The sequence below is a fragment of the Varanus komodoensis genome, unplaced genomic scaffold, assembly GCF_004798865.1.
Source record: "Varanus komodoensis strain SLA01 unplaced genomic scaffold, ASM479886v1 scaffold2, whole genome shotgun sequence".
NCBI classification, from domain to species: domain Eukaryota; kingdom Metazoa; phylum Chordata; class Lepidosauria; order Squamata; family Varanidae; genus Varanus; species Varanus komodoensis.
The window spans coordinates 7252685-7269462 of NW_025335568.1; the positions used below are offsets into that span (position 1 = coordinate 7252685).

A 16778-nucleotide genomic window follows, 5' to 3' on the forward strand; every position below is an offset into this window, starting at 1 on the left:
GTGCAAAATTAATCTGTTTTCAGATTTGCCAGAGAAGCTTCCCATGCAAGGTCTTTATGAATGTCTGCTATTTTTCTGTTTTACTCTTCTTTCTTTCTTTCTTTCTTTCTTTCTTTCATTCATTCATTCATTCATTCATTCATTCATTTAGAACATTTTTATGCCGCCCCATTCACAAAAAGCCTCGGGGCGGCTTACAAAGCAAATAAACAAATAACAATAACAAACAACAACAAACAAACAACAAATAACAATTAACCTTAAAAATCCGGAGACATCTCAGCACAGATTTGTTTGTTGCTTGTCTATTTTTTTAAATTGTTTTATCTCTCATATAAAATTACCAAACAGCAGCCTTGACATTAGAAACCTGTTGATTTTTTGTAACACCTTCCCCCACATTTGCCTATGGCTTTTTGCAAAACACCCCCCCCCCCCCGATCTAGCTTGACCTTCTGCAACCCAGTGCTTTCCAAATCTGTGAGACTACAGTTGCCATCATCCCTAGCCAGCACCAGACTGGGGGTGGCAGAGCTAGTTTCAGCTATCAGAAAGACTGGCTTGTCTTCTGTAACTTTCCATCCCACTTTCTATTAGAAAGTTCCCCTAATAAATACAGGATCCCATGCACGAAACTGCAGAATGCTGGAGTTGTCGGACTGCTTTCTCTCTACACCTGCATAGCATTCCACCTGAAGACAACTAACAAAACAATATAAAACCAAGTTAAAGAGACGGCTTATAGCAGCCTTCTCCAAACTGGTGGTCTGCCAGATGCTGTGGACTGATCTAGACTACACTTCCTGGAATTCTTAATCATTGGCCATCTCAACTAGTTCTGATGGGATCTGAACACACCTGGAGAGCATCAGGTTTGGGAAGGCTGACATGGAGCAAGCTATAAAACAGCAGCAGATGTAAATTCTGATGCTCAAATACCTAGAAAATCTCCTTTGGAAGGACTCAGTTCTTGACTGCCTGTCAAAATTAAGGCAGTGAGAAAGTCTGATTGGCTTTAAGTAGGGGTGGGGGCTTCAGTCCCAGGGGCCAAACCCAGCCTTCCTTGGATCCCAGTTCCAGATGTGGAAAGGGCCCTTTCATCAGAGGCATCTAGGCTGAGGAATTCTCTTCTCAGAGTGGCTTAATCAGCCCTCAGCTCTGCTTTCTTTCACTGAATCATACAATAGTGAAGTTGGAAGGGGCCAAGAAGGCCTTTGGGTCCAACCTCAGTGCAGGGATCCAGGTTGGAGCTTCCCTGGTGGAGGGCTGTCCACCAGCATCTTGAATGCCTCCAGGGTGGGAGTGCCCACCACCTCCCCGGCTCATGGGTTCCGCTGTCATACTTCTCTGGCAGTCAGTAGGGTCTTCCTGATGCTGAGCTGGAGCTTGGCCTCCTGTCACTGAGCCTGTTTTTCCATGTCCTGCACTCTAGGATGATCAAGGAGAGATCTTGGCCTTTCAACGGACAAAGCAAAACATCTCATTCAGAAAATCCTTTTGGAGGGTGGATCAGTAGGTGAAGCTGTCAGATGCCCCTGGCTCAACCGTCCTGTTCCTCAGGCCACATCGTGATTTATTTATTTTTATTTATTTACTTATTAAAACATTTTTATGCCGCCCCATTCGCCGAAGCGATGGTTCCCCTACCATCTCACCCATCCCTTGAATGCAGCCCTCGAGAGCTCCTTCAAAATGCGGGGCTTGGGCTGAAAGAGATGCAACACGTCTGGGCTAAAGAAATGTAGATGTAAAGCATAGCAGATGGCAGCTTTAGCAATGCATTCATGAATGTGTTAGATTTATACTCCACTTTTTTCCTGCAAGGGACCCAAGACAACTTATATATAACACCTCTATGCACAATTCCTCCTCCTGATTATATCCTTACAACAACCCTGTGAGGTAGGCTAGACTGAGAGTGCCACCCAGTGAGCTTTGTGGCCATGATCTGGGTCTAGAAGCCACATCCAACACACTAACCATTAGGACATACTGCCTCTTAGATATTTTACAAAGATTTCTTTTTCTTGATCAAACTGTTGGGACTTTGCCAGCATTGTCTTGTCTTGTCTAGCAGAATATGCAGATTTAACTGCATATACAGATTAAAATCAGCTATGGAAACAGTCAGGAAATTTGTGCACAAGAGCAACAGCGGAGCACACGGACCTGCATTATGCTTTTGATTTCCTGAACATGGCTAAGAGAATGAAAAGGCTGCATCTTATTTATTTATCTATCTATCTATCTATCTATCTATCTATCTATCTATCTATCCATTCATTCATTTTATTTCATTCCTGTGCTATCCTGTAGCTGAGGATCTCTGGGTGGTTTACAGCAATGTATAAAACAAAACAATAAAATGCAATACAAATAACATAAAACAATATAAGCCATAGAACAACATAATCTCCATCAAGCTGTTACAGTTTCCTCTTTTGTTGAGCATGGCATGGGGGGGTGGGGATTGTCAGGATGAAAAACTAAAGTAACTATAACTGTTAGTTCTTGAAAAATTGGTGTTTTTCCATGGCAAAATATTCACCTTTTATGTATAGTGCAGTCATGGTCCCTTCCCATCTCCCCCAACCCTGGAATTAAATAAAGGGGAAGGTAACCAGCTGGATAAAGCATATCTGTGCTATTTTCATTCCATCTTTTTAAAGAAGTAGAAGGCAAAGGAGAAGCCAACCTGGACACAGCAACTTTCAAGCCAAAGAGCTTGAAAATGGGATATTTAAACATTGTCAGGAGTGCCAAGTTAAGATCTGACGTCAGGAACGTAGCAACTGCAAGCACAAACTCCCATTTCAGATGGCAGGAAAACAGCCGATTCAAGTGCCAAGACGCTTGCAGGTTTGCCAGCCTAATAATGCTTTTTGGCTAGAAGGAAGGGGAAAAAAAGGAGGGCGTGATTTGAAGTGGACTTCCTTGAAATGAAAGATCCCAGGGATTCCTGTTAACTCCTCCTAGGGAAGGGGCCAAGCAATGGCAGGCAGGCATATTCTGCATGAAGACCAGCCTTGTTTTTTCTGTTACATCATGGGCGATGAAAAGGAACTGGAGTAGATATCCTGGAAAAACCTGTCCAGAGACCCCGGAGAATCACTGCTGACTGACTCGGATCTTTAAAATGCCTTTTACATCCTGCATTGCCATTTTTAATCTCAATACGTTAGTACTGTACAGTATACAATGATAATCATATTATAATTATTACTACTAATTTGTTTACTTATTTATTTCTATACGGCCCAATAGCTGAAGCTATCTCGGTGGTTCTTGACAATTAATCAAATACCAAAGATACAATAAAGATACAGTAAAAAAAAATACTATAAAATTCCACGATTCAAATTAAAACAGCCAAAATGTCCAATATACAAGAATATGAAACCGTTTAACACCTAAAACATTTTCATTATTTATTTATTTATTTATTTATTAAAACATTTTTATGCCGCCCCATTCGCCGAAGCCTCGGGGCGGCTTACAACAAAAAATTTAAAATAACATTTTAAAATATATACAATAAAATACAAATATACACTATAAAACAAGCCGCCCTGGCCAAATAAAATTCAATAATATTAACATTTAAAATACTGCTTAAATAAAAAGGTCTTTGCCTGGCGCCGAAAAACAAATAACGACGGCGCCAGGCGGACCTCTCTGGGGAGCGCATTCCATAACTTAGGCGCCACCGCTGAGAAAGCCCTCCTCCGAGTAACCACCCTCCTAACTTCTTCCATGGAGGGCTCCCGGAGAAGGGCCTCTCCCGCCGATCTCAGGGGGCGGCTGGGCATATAAGGATGTAAGCGCTCCTTCAGGTAACCAGGACCCAAGCCGTTTAGGGCTTTATAGGTCATAACCAACACCTTGAATTGGGCCCGGACTTCAATGGGAAGCCAGTGAAGCTGACGGAGAACTGGAGTCATGTGAACATAACGTCCAGTCCCCGTCAGCAGCCTGGCAGCTCTATTTTGGACCAATTGAAGTATCCGGACCGTCTTCAAGGGTAGCCCCACGTAGAGCGCGTTGCAGAAGTCCAAACGGGAAGTCACCAACGCATGTGTCACTGTCGCAAGGCAGTCATTCTCCAGATAGGGGCGCAGCTGATGAATTAGCCGAAGCTGGAGGAAAGCACTCCTCGCCACTGCTGTTACCTGAGCTTCCAGTGAAAGCTCTGGGTCGAGGAGCACTCCCAAGCTGCGGACCTTGTCCCTAAGAGGGAGTGCAACCCCATTCAGGACAAGGTTCAATTCACCCTCTCCGAAGCCCGATCCACCAACCAACAGGACCTCCGTCTTGTCTGGATTGAGCTTCAGTTTATTGGCCCTCATCCAGCCCATTACCTCGGCCAGGCACCGGTTCAGCACAGCCACTGCCTCACCTGGATTGGTGGAAAACGAGAGGTAGAGCTGGGTATCATCAGCGTACTGATGGTTCCGCAGCCCACACCTCCTGATGACCTCTCCCAGCGGTTTCATGTATATGTTGAACAGCAAAGGGGACAAAATGGACCCCTGCGGTACTCCATGGCATAGCTGCCATGGCGCAGAGCCATAGTCCCCCAGCACCACCTTCTGGAACCGGCCATTGAGATAGGAGCGGAACCACTGCAAAGCAGTGCCTCCAACCCCCAATCCCGCAAGCCTATCCAGAAGGATACCATGGTCGATGGTATCGAAAGCTGCTGAGAGGTCCAGCAGAACCAACAGGGACGCACTCCCCCTGTCCTTCTCCCTGCACAGGTCATCATACAGGGCGACCAAGGCAGATTCAGTACCGTACCCGGGTCTGAAGCCGGACTGCAATGGGTCCAGATAATCAGTTTCATCCAAGAGTGCTTGGAGTTGTCCCGCCACCACTCGTTCTAACACCTTGCCCAGAAACGGGATGTTGGCCACTGGTCTATAATTAGTGGCCATCTCTGGATCCAGTGACGCCTTCTTCAGGACCGGTCGTATTACCGCCTCCTTCAAAGGGGCCGGCACCCGACCCTCCCTCAGAGAAGCGTTAACCACTTCCAAGATCCAGGTTCCAATCCCGTGCTTGGAATCCTTTATTAACCAAGACGGGCAAGGGTCCAAAAGGCAAGTGGTTGGACGTACTCGCCCAAGCACCTTGTCCACATCATCGGGCCGCAATAACTGAAATTCATCCAATAAATCTGGACCAGACGGCAGCATTGGTGTCTCCTTTGAAACCTCTGAATCAATAGTGGTGTCCAGCTCGTGACGAATCTGAGCGATTTTCTCCCTGAAATGCCTGGCAAAGTCGTCACAGCGGGTCTTTGAGGGTGGAATCAGGTCTTCCTTTGGACCTGGACGGACCAGGCCTTGCACCACTCGAAAGAGCTCCGCCGGACGGCATTGTGAGGAGGCAATGGAAGCGGAAAAGAATCTCTTTTTTGCCGCCCTCACCGCCACAGCATAGGCCCGATAGTGGGCTCTTAAGTGTGTTCGGTCAGATTCATCTCGTGATTTCCTCCACCTACGCTCTAGTCGTCTCCCAACCTGCTTCATCGCCCTCAATTCAGGAGTATACCAAGGGGAAGAGCGGGCTCTGCCCGGTGGGAGAGGACGCTTAGGAGCGATCGTGTCTACAGCCCTGGTCATCTCCCCATTCCACAGTTCGACCAGAGCCTCGACAGGAGCACCCGTCTTGTCAGCCGGAAACTCCCCCAGGGCCTTCAGGAATCCTTCTGGATCCATCCGGCTCCGGGGGAGGACCCACATAATCGGGTCCGCACCCTTACAGAGGGAGAAGTCGCTCTCGAGCATAAATCTCACCAGGAAGTGATCTGACCATGACAGGGGAGTCAAGCATAAATTACTCACCCTCAGACCACCCTCTTCCTGCCCCGTCGAGAAAACCAGGTCCAGAGTGTGTCCCCGTTCATGGGTGGGGCCGGTGACATGTTGAGACAGCCCCATGGCCGTCATGGAGGCCATGAAGTCCTGAGCCGCCCCGGTCAGACTAGCCTCGGCATGGAGATTGAAGTCCCCCAGGACCAACATCCTGGGGGTCCTCAACACCAGGTCCGAGACAGTCTCCGTCAGCTCAGGCAGGGAGACTGTTGGGCAGAAGGGTGCGCGGTACACCAACAGAATCCCCAGTCTGTCTCGGTCGCCCAACACCAAATAGAGACACTCCAGCCCTGGTCTCGAAGGGACCGGAAGTCCCGTGAGGGAGATGGAGGCTCGGTATACCAAAGCGACCCCCCCTCCCCTCCCCTCCAGCCGTGAGCAGTGCTGGACCAGATACCCGGGCAGGCACACTTGGGAGAGGGCAACATCCCCCCCCTCTCCCGCCCAGGTCTCCGTTATGCAGACCAGGTCGGCCCCCTCATCCACAATCAGGTCCTGGATGAGGGCAGATTTGTTATTGACCGACCTGGCATTAAGCAACAGCACCGTCAGGCTGGAGGGGCGACTGACGAGACTCCCTGGCACCCTCTGGCTGGGAGCAAAACCAGAAGTAGGGACAGGTGTCAGCCATCTGTCCCTCCTTCTTCTATGCGGACACGTTAAGCTCCCAACGCTGTTACGTCCCCTGCCCATAACCACCTCAATGGCGGCACCCGTGCGCTCCCCAGGAAACATAAGCGGCAGCATGGCCAGGGACGACTCCATAAAAAGATTTAAAATACTAGTAAAAACACACACACACACACACACACACACACTCACCCCATTAGAACTAGACCCAGTTAAAACAGCAGGCCTAACCCATCACATACCAAATAAATGCCATTAAATGTCAGGGTATGGAGGGCAAATTTAATCTGATGCTTAAAAGATGACAAAGTTGGCACCTGGAAGGCCACAGCTGGGAGTTGTTGTTGTTGTTGCTAGTCACAAAGTCATGTCCGACCCATCGCGACCCCATGGACAGCATTCCTCCTGGCCTTCCTGTCCTCCACCATCCCCCGGAGTCCACTCAAGCTCACACCAACTGCTTCAGTGACTCCATCCAGCCACCTCATCCTCTGCCGCCCCCTTCTTCTTTTCCTGTCAATTTGTCCCAGCATTAGGCTCTTCTCCAGGGAGTCCTTCCTTCTCATTCGGTGGCCAAAGTATTTGAGTTTCATCTTCAGGATCTGGCCTTCTCAAGAGCAGTCAGGGAGACAATTCCATAACTGGGAATGTCTTCCTTGTTGCCTCTTTCCAGATTTCCCTTGGAGGCGGCAGGCAGGAGGGCCCTTTTGCAGATCACATGGTCCAGGAGAGGCATTCCAAGAGGTGCTGAAGTCCCAGACCTTACTTGGCAAGTACCTTTGAAGAGCCAAGAAAGGTTAGAAAGGCTAATTGCATTTATTTATTCATTTCCTTTAAGCAAACAATTGTAAGCTGGGGTTACTTTGCTTGAAAGAAAGAAAGAAACTCAAAAGGGAGATGAACAGTGAATTAAGAACCCAAGAGCGTCAGCAAAGCCTTGCTGGATCAGACCCAGGGGTCCATCTACTCCAGCCCTCTGCAGACACGGAAGCAAACCAGCTGCCCACTGGATCCCCCAAGCAGGGTGGGTGCAAGACCTCCTCCTGCCAAACCTCCCCAGCAACTGGTGCGTGCGGGCACTCCTAGGGTGAAGGAGGAAGCGCACAGCCATGGACCTGCCCCATCCCCTTTTAGAGCCATCCAGGCTGGCAGCCGCCGCCACTCCACATGCCAGGAAATCCCATCGTTTTACCTATACACCCCACAAAGAAGTGCTTCCTTCAATCTGTCCCAAACCTTCCATCAGGCAGCTTCACGGCAGGAGCCCAGATTCGAGTGTTTTGGGAGAGGGAGAAAAGTGCCTCCCTTACTACTTTTTCCACACCATGCATTATTTCAAACACCCCTCCCCTTGCCATTTTTCAAAGCCAGACATCACAGTTGTCTTAACCACTCACAGGAGAGCTGCTCCATTTTACTTGCCCATCTCTATCCTTTTTCCAATTCAGTAAATGCCCTTTTTAGGTAAGGCCACCGGAACTGATCGCAATATTCCAAGTGCTGCCGCACCAAAGATTTGCATAAGGGGAATAAGATTCCGACAGCTCTGTTTTCTGTTCCATTCCTACTTATGCCTAGCATGGCATCTGCCTTCTTCATAGCAGCTAAGTGTTGGGCTGCCAGTTTCCTCAAGCGATCCACCTCTGTCTTGCTCAGTCACTGGTAGCTCAGATCCCATCATCCTGAACTTGAAGTTGGGGTTTCTTGGCCCAACTGAGCACAGCTCTCTCAGGATCGCCAAAAGCAAGGAATGTACCTAAGCTGCCTAAGGCGGAGGGGTAAAGGGTGGCCCCTTGAAATGAAGTTCCACGATTCCCCAAGCTGGCCAGCTTTCTCCTCCCTGGTATAAAAACAATTATCCTCATTCTCAGCATTTGAGATTCCAAGGGCAGATGCTTTTCGGTTTCTCCAGCCTTCTCTAATGCTTCTTTCACTAAACAGGCCTCTGATTTAGGAATGCATAAGGAATCTAACGGGGATGAAAAATTAATCAACTTTCTCAGTTTGGCCCTATGAATGCCATTCCAGTAGCCCTGCAATAACATGACCTACCATGAGTTACTCTTCCTCTTTAAAAATGGGCCACGATTTCCACATTTTGAAACATATCATGCAAGATAGATTTGTGCAAACTGTGAAATGAAGCCTTAACTTGTGCAATTGCAGTACAGAACTCAAAACAGGTAAATCTGAAATGAGCAACTTGCTGGAAGTTGCTATGTTTTATAATCAATCGAATTTGGGAAATATTTCCCAAAGGAATATCATGCCACACCCAGGGCTATATAATGGCATTGGGAATAATGCAAAGGAGTAAAAACAGGGAAATCTAATGCAAGGACCCTGATTTAGAAAATAGTGATGGACTCACTGGAGCAGTCTATTCTTCTTGTGCTAAAACCTTTCAAGCAAGGCTGGTTGATGATTATTAAGCTAGAGAAAATCTAGAGGAACAACAATGCCCACCCGCCCCTTGAGATCTGCAGGAGAGGCCCTCCTCCTGGAGCCCTCAGTGAAGGAAATTAGGAGGGTGGTTACTCAGAGGAGGGCTTTCTCAGCGGTGGCGCCCAATCTATGGAATGCGCTCCCCAGAGAGGTCCTCCTGGCGCCGTCGTTATTTGTTTTTCGGCGCCAGGCGAAGACCTTTTTATTTAAGCAGCATTTTAATTGTTAATATTATTGGATTTTATCTGGCCAGGGCAGCTTATTTTATATTGGTATTTTGTATTTGTAATTTAATGTTTATGTTTTTTAATTTAATGTTATAATTATTTTTTAACTTATTGTTGTAAGCTGCCCCGAGGCTTCGGCGAATGGGGCGGCATAAAAATGTTTTAATAAATAAATAAATAAATAAATAAAATCTAATGAGTCGGCCCAATTTGCACAAATTGCAATGGTCGGTAGAGAAACCCTAGTTCTTGTCTGCCGATTTCTGCAAACAGCTTGAGGACTTTCACAGAAGCTGCTGATTCCCCCTTCCTAACTCAGCGTGCTTTCTTCTATTGAGTTGGAAAGATGCCAACAGTCAGCTGAGCTCAAATGAAATGACTCTGAGTATTCCCAACCCTAACTACTTAGGATGTAAGCAAGAACACACATGCTAATTTGTTTCTCTACTACAAAGTTGGGGTGCCCTCGATTAGCTCAAAAATGCCGTTTGAAGGGAACGAGGAAGTTACACTGCAAACACTTGCTAACCATTGAGTGAACCGAACTGCACTGAGTCCAGAAGGGTTTCTTCACGTGCTTTTTGTCCTCTCCCTTTTTCCTCTCTGATTAGGCTGGCATGATAAAGACAGGTGAAGATGAATATTTCATTGAGCCTTTGGAGAAAGGGAAACAAATGGATGAAGAGAGAGGAAGGCTTCACGTGGTGTATAGGAGGTCAGCGGTGGCACAGGATCCAACAGATACGTTCCCAGACTTCCAAAGCGAAGGTATGACCCATCTCTATGCTTCCTTGAATTTTCTACCCCACTGAGCACTTACTTCCATTTAACTTTTTTCAACTCATTTTTTTTGGAGAAAGATAGTCCACCATTATTAATAGCTCAACCCTATAAAATTCTACTGAGAAGTAAATCCCACTGAGTTTAGTAGGGTTTACTCCCAGGTTAGTGTGTATAGGATTATAACAGTTAGTCAGCATATCTGAGATTTATTTTCTTTAGCTTTTGCAGGAATTTAAGCAACTATTAAGGAAAAGATCTTGGGTGGCACATTGCCAAGAGTGGAGGTAGAGTTGGGGGCTGGATTTGCAGATTCCAAGCCAAGACTATTATGAGGGATTGGTCTGACGAAAATCTAAAATTAGCCTAAAATTCATCTTTGGGAATTCTATTTGCCCAGTGGTATACAATTAGTTCATGTAGGATCAAGTCTTCTATAACTGTTGAAGATACTACAGAATATACTCTATGAACTGAAATCTTCAAAGGATGTCACATTGTTCCAAAATGTTGATGTTAAGTGACATGTTTAGCCTGGAGAAAATGCAGGGAACATGTGACAGATGTTTTCAAACTTCTGAAGGGCTGTCACACAGAAGATGGGGTTGGCTTCGTTTGTTGCTGCACAGGGCAGGACCTGAACTAGGTGGGACTGCAAAAAGAGTAGTTTGCTAATTAGATCAGTCCTACAATGGATTGCTTTGGGAGGTGCTGAGATGGTCTTCACTGAGGCATCCAAACAGGGGCTAGAGAGCCTTCTGACAGGGATACTGTTCTGGCAAGATTCTCCTTGGCATACTGGATTGGACAAGATACTCTCAGAGAGCTTCCTGCGCTGAGATTGAATGATTTGAAGTGAAAAGGCCTATTTGATGTATGGATTTATCCATGAGGGCTTTTTTAATGTTCATATGTCAAAGGTTGATATTTTGCTGATTTCAGTAGAGATAGGTACGTTCATACTGGTGGTTCCCAGAGTGACTGAAGAGAATCATCTTGTATAGCCTCAGGAAATACCATTGCTTGTTTAAGAGCTCCGTGGCAAAACCAGTGGGGGTTATGTCCCAGCGGGATCCGTGTTCACCTACACAGCCTTGTGGTCCATGTCATTAGCCCATGAGAGTCCGTTACTTTTCACCTGAGAGATGGATGGCTAAAGCAGTCGCCAATCCCCAAATTTGCCCTTGTGCCCACTAGTGCTGAGCTTGGCATGCAGTTCTCTGTGATGGCAGCAAGTCCAACTGATTAACTTTTCCTTTGTGTTGGGAGTGAGAAAGACAGTTGTTCTTGGTGTGCATTCTCAAGACCTGATGATTGGGATTCAGAAGAGGAGGAGGAGGAACAGGAGGGGTCTCAGAATGTGGGCCGGTTCCAGATGCTGAGATGAGAGAAGCTGAGATGTTTATCTCAACTCCAAGCTCTCCAGGTAGGCAGGCAGCCTCTGCAAACAACCAAAATCAGCAGGGGAGATTCTCAGAGACAGATGAGGTGGATATGGTTCTCCATCCCAGGAGGTAAGGTTGGTAGAGGAGAGTAGGCCAATTAGAGGGTTGCCATACAAAAAGGAGGTGTACTCGATTTCAGAAGGCCCCTCCAGAAGGGATGGGGTCCAGGCATGTGTTCTTGAAGATGAATACTAGATTGGTCCAACAATCCATTTTGTGCATGCTCAGAGATTCGTTTTGGGTGTTTGTGCTTCTGGAAAATACATTGGCCATTAAAGAACATTTTGCAAAAAAAGGGCTGTGGCTTTGAGTGTGTGAAGGGAGGACCCCCTGGCTCATGTCACTTGGTAACTTATTTGATGCTCTAGCTTGGACTCCCACTCCCACTCATGCAGAGACAGAATGAAGGGAAGTAGACTGCTGCATTATATGGAGTTGGACCATTGGTCAAGCTAGCAGCTCTCCAGGTTTTAGCCAAGGCTTTCTTCTTTCTCTGCCAGGAGGTGCAGGGAATAAACCTGGTTCATCCTGAATGTAATGCATGGGTCCCAGAGCCATGGTTTTCACTTGCTGTGTGTACTTTCCCTCACTGCATGAGTCTATAGTTTTCTTGGGGTAATTGCTTTGCCTGGTTATATTTAGATATAAGCACAAGGTAGTTGAATCATCACAAAAACAGAACTGCTAACTCTAATCTTCAAGATCTTATCTCCTCCCTCGTCTTTAAAAAGAAATACACTTTACTTACGGATGCTTGGAAGACTGAGTGAGTGATATACAAACAATTTTTTTTCTCTTTTCAAATGTTCATGGGAGCTCCCGCTACACATTCCAGCAGCCTCAGAAAAGGCAATACATCTTAGATAGTGATGTGGGAGAAATTGAACATACTTGATTTACCATTTTCAAACCAGAAACAGCAAATTTCAGCTATCCTACAAAATTTGCAAGTCTCCACATTTTACAATGGAGTTCTCCATTTGTTTGATCCATACAACAATGTATGGTAGAGAATAATGTCTACACAAAATACATATGTCCATGAAAAGAACATTACAAATTGTGTATATTATGCAACATTGCATACAAAAGGTGTGTGCTAGGAGAAATGTGCAGCAAAGGGCCTATTAATTGTTATATGAACTTAGAAACATAGAAACAGAGCGAGTAAGAAGGGGTCTCCTGGGCCATCTAGTCTGACCCCCAGCTCCAGCCGGCTCCCCTCACGACATGCCCACCATGTGCACGTCCAGCGTATCCTTGAACACTCTCACCAATGGGGCCTCAGCCACCTCCCGTGGAAGCCCATTCCACACCTTCGGGGTCCCAACTGTCAGGAAGTGCTTCCTGGCATCCAAATGGAACCTTGCTTCCCTGAGCTTTGCTCCATTGGAGCGCGTTCTGCCCTCCTCTGCAGGGGAGAACAGGTCTCTACCCACCTCCGTGTGACACCCACTCACACACCTGTATGTCACCAACAGATCCCCTCCGAGTCTCCTCTTCTCCAGGCTGAAGAGACCCAGTTCCCTCAGTCTCGCCTCATACGGCATCCCCTGCAAACCGGCCACCAACCTTGTGGTCCTACGCTGTGCTGACTCTAACAATTGGCACTGACTCTAACTTGGAAAAATAACTCAGAGTTTGGGACAGGCTAAATGTAGATAGCAAACCTATGACCTGCAGATAGTTTCTAAAGACCTTAAGATAATTTAGATTCCCAGATCTGAGGCTGGAGCTGAGAAAAGTTCCTCTCACCCCCTTCCCCTGACAACAGGCAGAGAAAGAATTATGTTGGTGGCTCTTTGAGGTCAAGAAAGCAATTGCAGAGAGGTGGAAAAGCACATGTTTCAGTGGGCAGAGAGGAGAAGAGGCTAGAAAGGCCTCCAACCTCTTTCTCTCCCCCTCTGGAATATTCCAGCTAGGTGGGAAAAAGGAAGGCTGGTGCAATAGGTGAGGCAAGAAGATAGGGAGATGAAGATGAACCCCATTGCTCTTCTTGCTCTGCCTAGGATGACTGTGAGCCTCTGAGTTTCGGGGTTCAGGAGTATAGTAAAAGGATGGTGCCTTAGGGTTGGGAAAAGGGAAGCTGAGGGACACCAAAATTTCAGTCAAGTGGCTCTGCAGCAAAACTGATTGAAACAGCAGGAAGGAGAGAGGGGGCAGGAATGAGGAGGATCTCAAAGGATGTGAAGGTATCTTGCATCTGGGAGCTCTCCCATGCCTCGAAATATGGCTCCAGCCAGCGTCAGACACATGTAGAGTTGTCTTGATTTTTGGCAATTGTGCAGCTGCAGAGGGTGGCTGGCAGGTGACAGCCCTGAGAAGGGACAGAGCTGGAGGAAATGGCTGAGCACCGTTTGGTGTTCTGTGGATCGGCTCTCCGTTGGTTCACCCAACAGACAACCAAGCACCAAAGTAAATCTGTCCATCCCTTCGTCTGCTGGGATTTTTACCCCCTCCCCCTTCTGCAAAGGACATGGCATTCAGAGCAGCTGAGGATCATAGAAATTAAGTATGAACTTGGTTAATACAATACCAAAACAAGCACGTTGGAAACGGCTTTTAAAAGCAACTTTAACCTCACCCAAGCCAGCAGACTGACCCAGATGCCAAAGCATGAAGAAGTCTTTGCCTGCCAGGGGAAATTGGGAGAAGAGGGAGTTCCACAGTTGAGGGGCAGACAGCAAGAAGGCCCTCTCTTGTGTTGCCACTAAACATGGCTCTGAAGGCAGTGGGACCCAACGAAGGGCCTTTTCTGAAGATCTCAAAACTTGGATAGGCTCAGAGAGGAGAGAGTGGTCTTCATCCCAGTCCAGATAGGGCTTTGTATGGACTGGGGCAGGCACCAAGGTGGTGAGGGTGTTGGCCTGGGAGTTGGGACATCTGGGTCCTGGGTCCCATTCAGCCATGAAGCTTAGTCGTTGAGTTTGGGTTAGCCACCGTCTCTCAGCCTAGGCTACCTGGCACAGCCGAGCAACGCCACTGAGCGACTGTAGGCTGGCTTGTCCACTGGATGATCCGGTCTGTGTCAAGCACGCCATGCTGTACCTCTGACACCTCATGACATCCTGGCGCCATCCTGGCACGATGCTCACACAAATGAAACCTGTCCATGCAGTGTCATGGTGCACGGCAGTGGTGGAGACTCAGCTTGCCTTGCATTTTTAAAGAGTCTAGGGAGTAAATCCATCCTAAGAAGATTTGGTATTCATCAGGTGGAGAGCTATGTGATTGGCTTAGTGTTGGGATACTCTAGCGGTTGCTGTAACTAAGGAAACCAAATCACCTGAGGAGGAGTGAGTGGGAGTCCCCTACCTGGCCTCTTGCCAATCCACTTACTGATCTGAGAGTTGATTACATATTGAGCCATTAGTGTAACTGCCAAGAAGGGACGCGGTTCGCTGTTGGATTAAGGTAGCTCCTGGAGAGAACATAACGGCACACACCTTTGGCCTTGGACTTCTGCTGCTTTCAGAAAGCTCAGGGCTGCGTGAATGGCCATGTCACTGTCGCTCTCTATGCTGTGGAGATATAAACTTTTAAGAAACAAACTGATTTATTGCATGTGATTTGGCTGGACTTAGCCTGCTGCATTTTTCTAGTTTCCTCCTCCTTTCTTTCAATACTTCTTTCAAAGTATTGCTAGGTTTGTAAATCCTTCAGGTCAAACACTAGGAACCTGCCAGGCTTGTGTCTCTTTCAAAGCGAGGCCAGACAGTTGTGTGTCAATCCCGGATTCAGTGCCACCATCCACGTGTGTGTCTTGCTACACCCAAAACATTAGCACATCACCTCCAACGTTGTTCCCAAGTGCAGTGTGCCTTCTTTGCTGCCACCGGACAACTGCCAAGAAACCACGGGGGCAATCTGATCGGATCAGGAAGGCCATCTTCAGTCTAAAGCTACTCCTGAAGTATCAAGCTTTCAGCAGCCAGATTCTGGCAGAGCTTTCGCTCCCGACACACCAAGAGTGTGAAAAGGACACCTCCGTGGGCAGAGTCTGGCCAAGGCAGCACATCCCACCTTCTCAGAGCACCTCTGGACCCGTGCTAAGGTTTTGCGCTAGCCTTGTGCCACAGCGCTTGAGTTTTGTGTGCTCACTGCACTAGTTTGTGGAGGAAGCGCGGTAGGTGGCACGAGTTCAGCCTGGCAAGGAAAGCCGAAAGGAGAGCAGAAGTGCCAAGCAGTTTCCCTGCATGTCCGCCTGATCCTGCACGTAAGGGAACAAGAGCCCTTGCCGGAAAGTTCCTTCCCTCCGGGTGGGGAGCCAAAGAACCAGGCAGCCCTTCTCCATAAATAAATATGAGGCCGCTCCAAACAAACAGGCTGGTGAGTCAGAACCGTGCAGCCCAGGTGGGAGAGACTAAATTCATCATAAAAGGAAACGCAAAGCGTGTCTCTCACGTGTGCTCACAGTTCCACTGCTTTACTGGGAAAATTTCAGCGTCTGTTAAAAAAAAAAAAAAAGCTGGAAAAAAGAACGAGCAGAACCCAAGAAGGCAGTGTCTGACCTAAAGAGGAGCTGAAATGAGTTCATGTTGGGTCGACTTGTTCTTGGAAGTCACGGAAAGTATTTGCTTAAAAACTCTTCCATGAAAGAGATTTTTTCAGCCAAGGCTCTGCTTTCTGCTTCCTTCAGTGTGCAATTTTAATTCAGCTTTGCAGAGAAGGACAGCCAGTTGCCAGTGTGCGTTTCTTAGTGGCCTCTCTCTACCCCTAATTTTGTATTTATTCAGCATCTTAGTATTTTTATTCTCTCCCTCTCTCTCTCTCTCTTTGTGTCAAAGTACCACAGATGCAATTAATAAAAATAAGGTAAAATCAAAGCAGTGGCCTATACTTAAAATACACATGCATTTTGCATACACAAAATACATATGGATGTGACAAGTATTTCTTATTTATTCTTTATAAATAATAATTTATGGTTTGCAGTATTTTTATCTCATTCCTCAGCCAGGAAAGGCTGTCAGTGGCTTAAGCACAGGCAGACAAGGAAAAAGGGGTGGACAGGGAAGGGGAAAAATTATGCTTTCAGCAGGGCTGGTGAAGTTCCCCTTACCTTGCTTTGCTGTCTCTAACCTAGTGCCATTTGAAGTTCCCGAAAGAGAACAGTACAAGCTCACTTCTAAGTTACCCTTATTTATCACCCTCACTGGGGTGCTGGTGCTATTGGATATTGTCCATTAACGAAATGGCAAGAAGGTTTTTTGTGACAATAGCCAGTACAAATGGGCAAAATACAGAGACAGACCCCAGATAAAAAGCTCAGGGCAAGCACAGGATGCTGTTGCTACGCTCTGTCAAGGCATCTCCAGCCCTCTGAATGAAGCTTTCCAAAATGTCCTATTCGTGACAATCCTGCTCGGCTGTGG

The 16778-nt window shown here is 47.0% G+C and overlaps 1 protein-coding gene across 1 annotated transcript in view; it reads left to right on the forward strand.

The window, feature by feature from the left end:
• ADAMTS3 (ADAM metallopeptidase with thrombospondin type 1 motif 3) overlaps positions 1-16778 on the forward strand; it is a 123600-nt gene that overhangs the window by 36665 nt on the left and 70157 nt on the right. The window contains exon 4 of the mRNA XM_044428949.1: positions 9790-9946. Coding sequence (XP_044284884.1) covers positions 9790-9946 — 157 coding nt within the window. The remainder of the gene's footprint in view (positions 1-9789; positions 9947-16778) is intronic.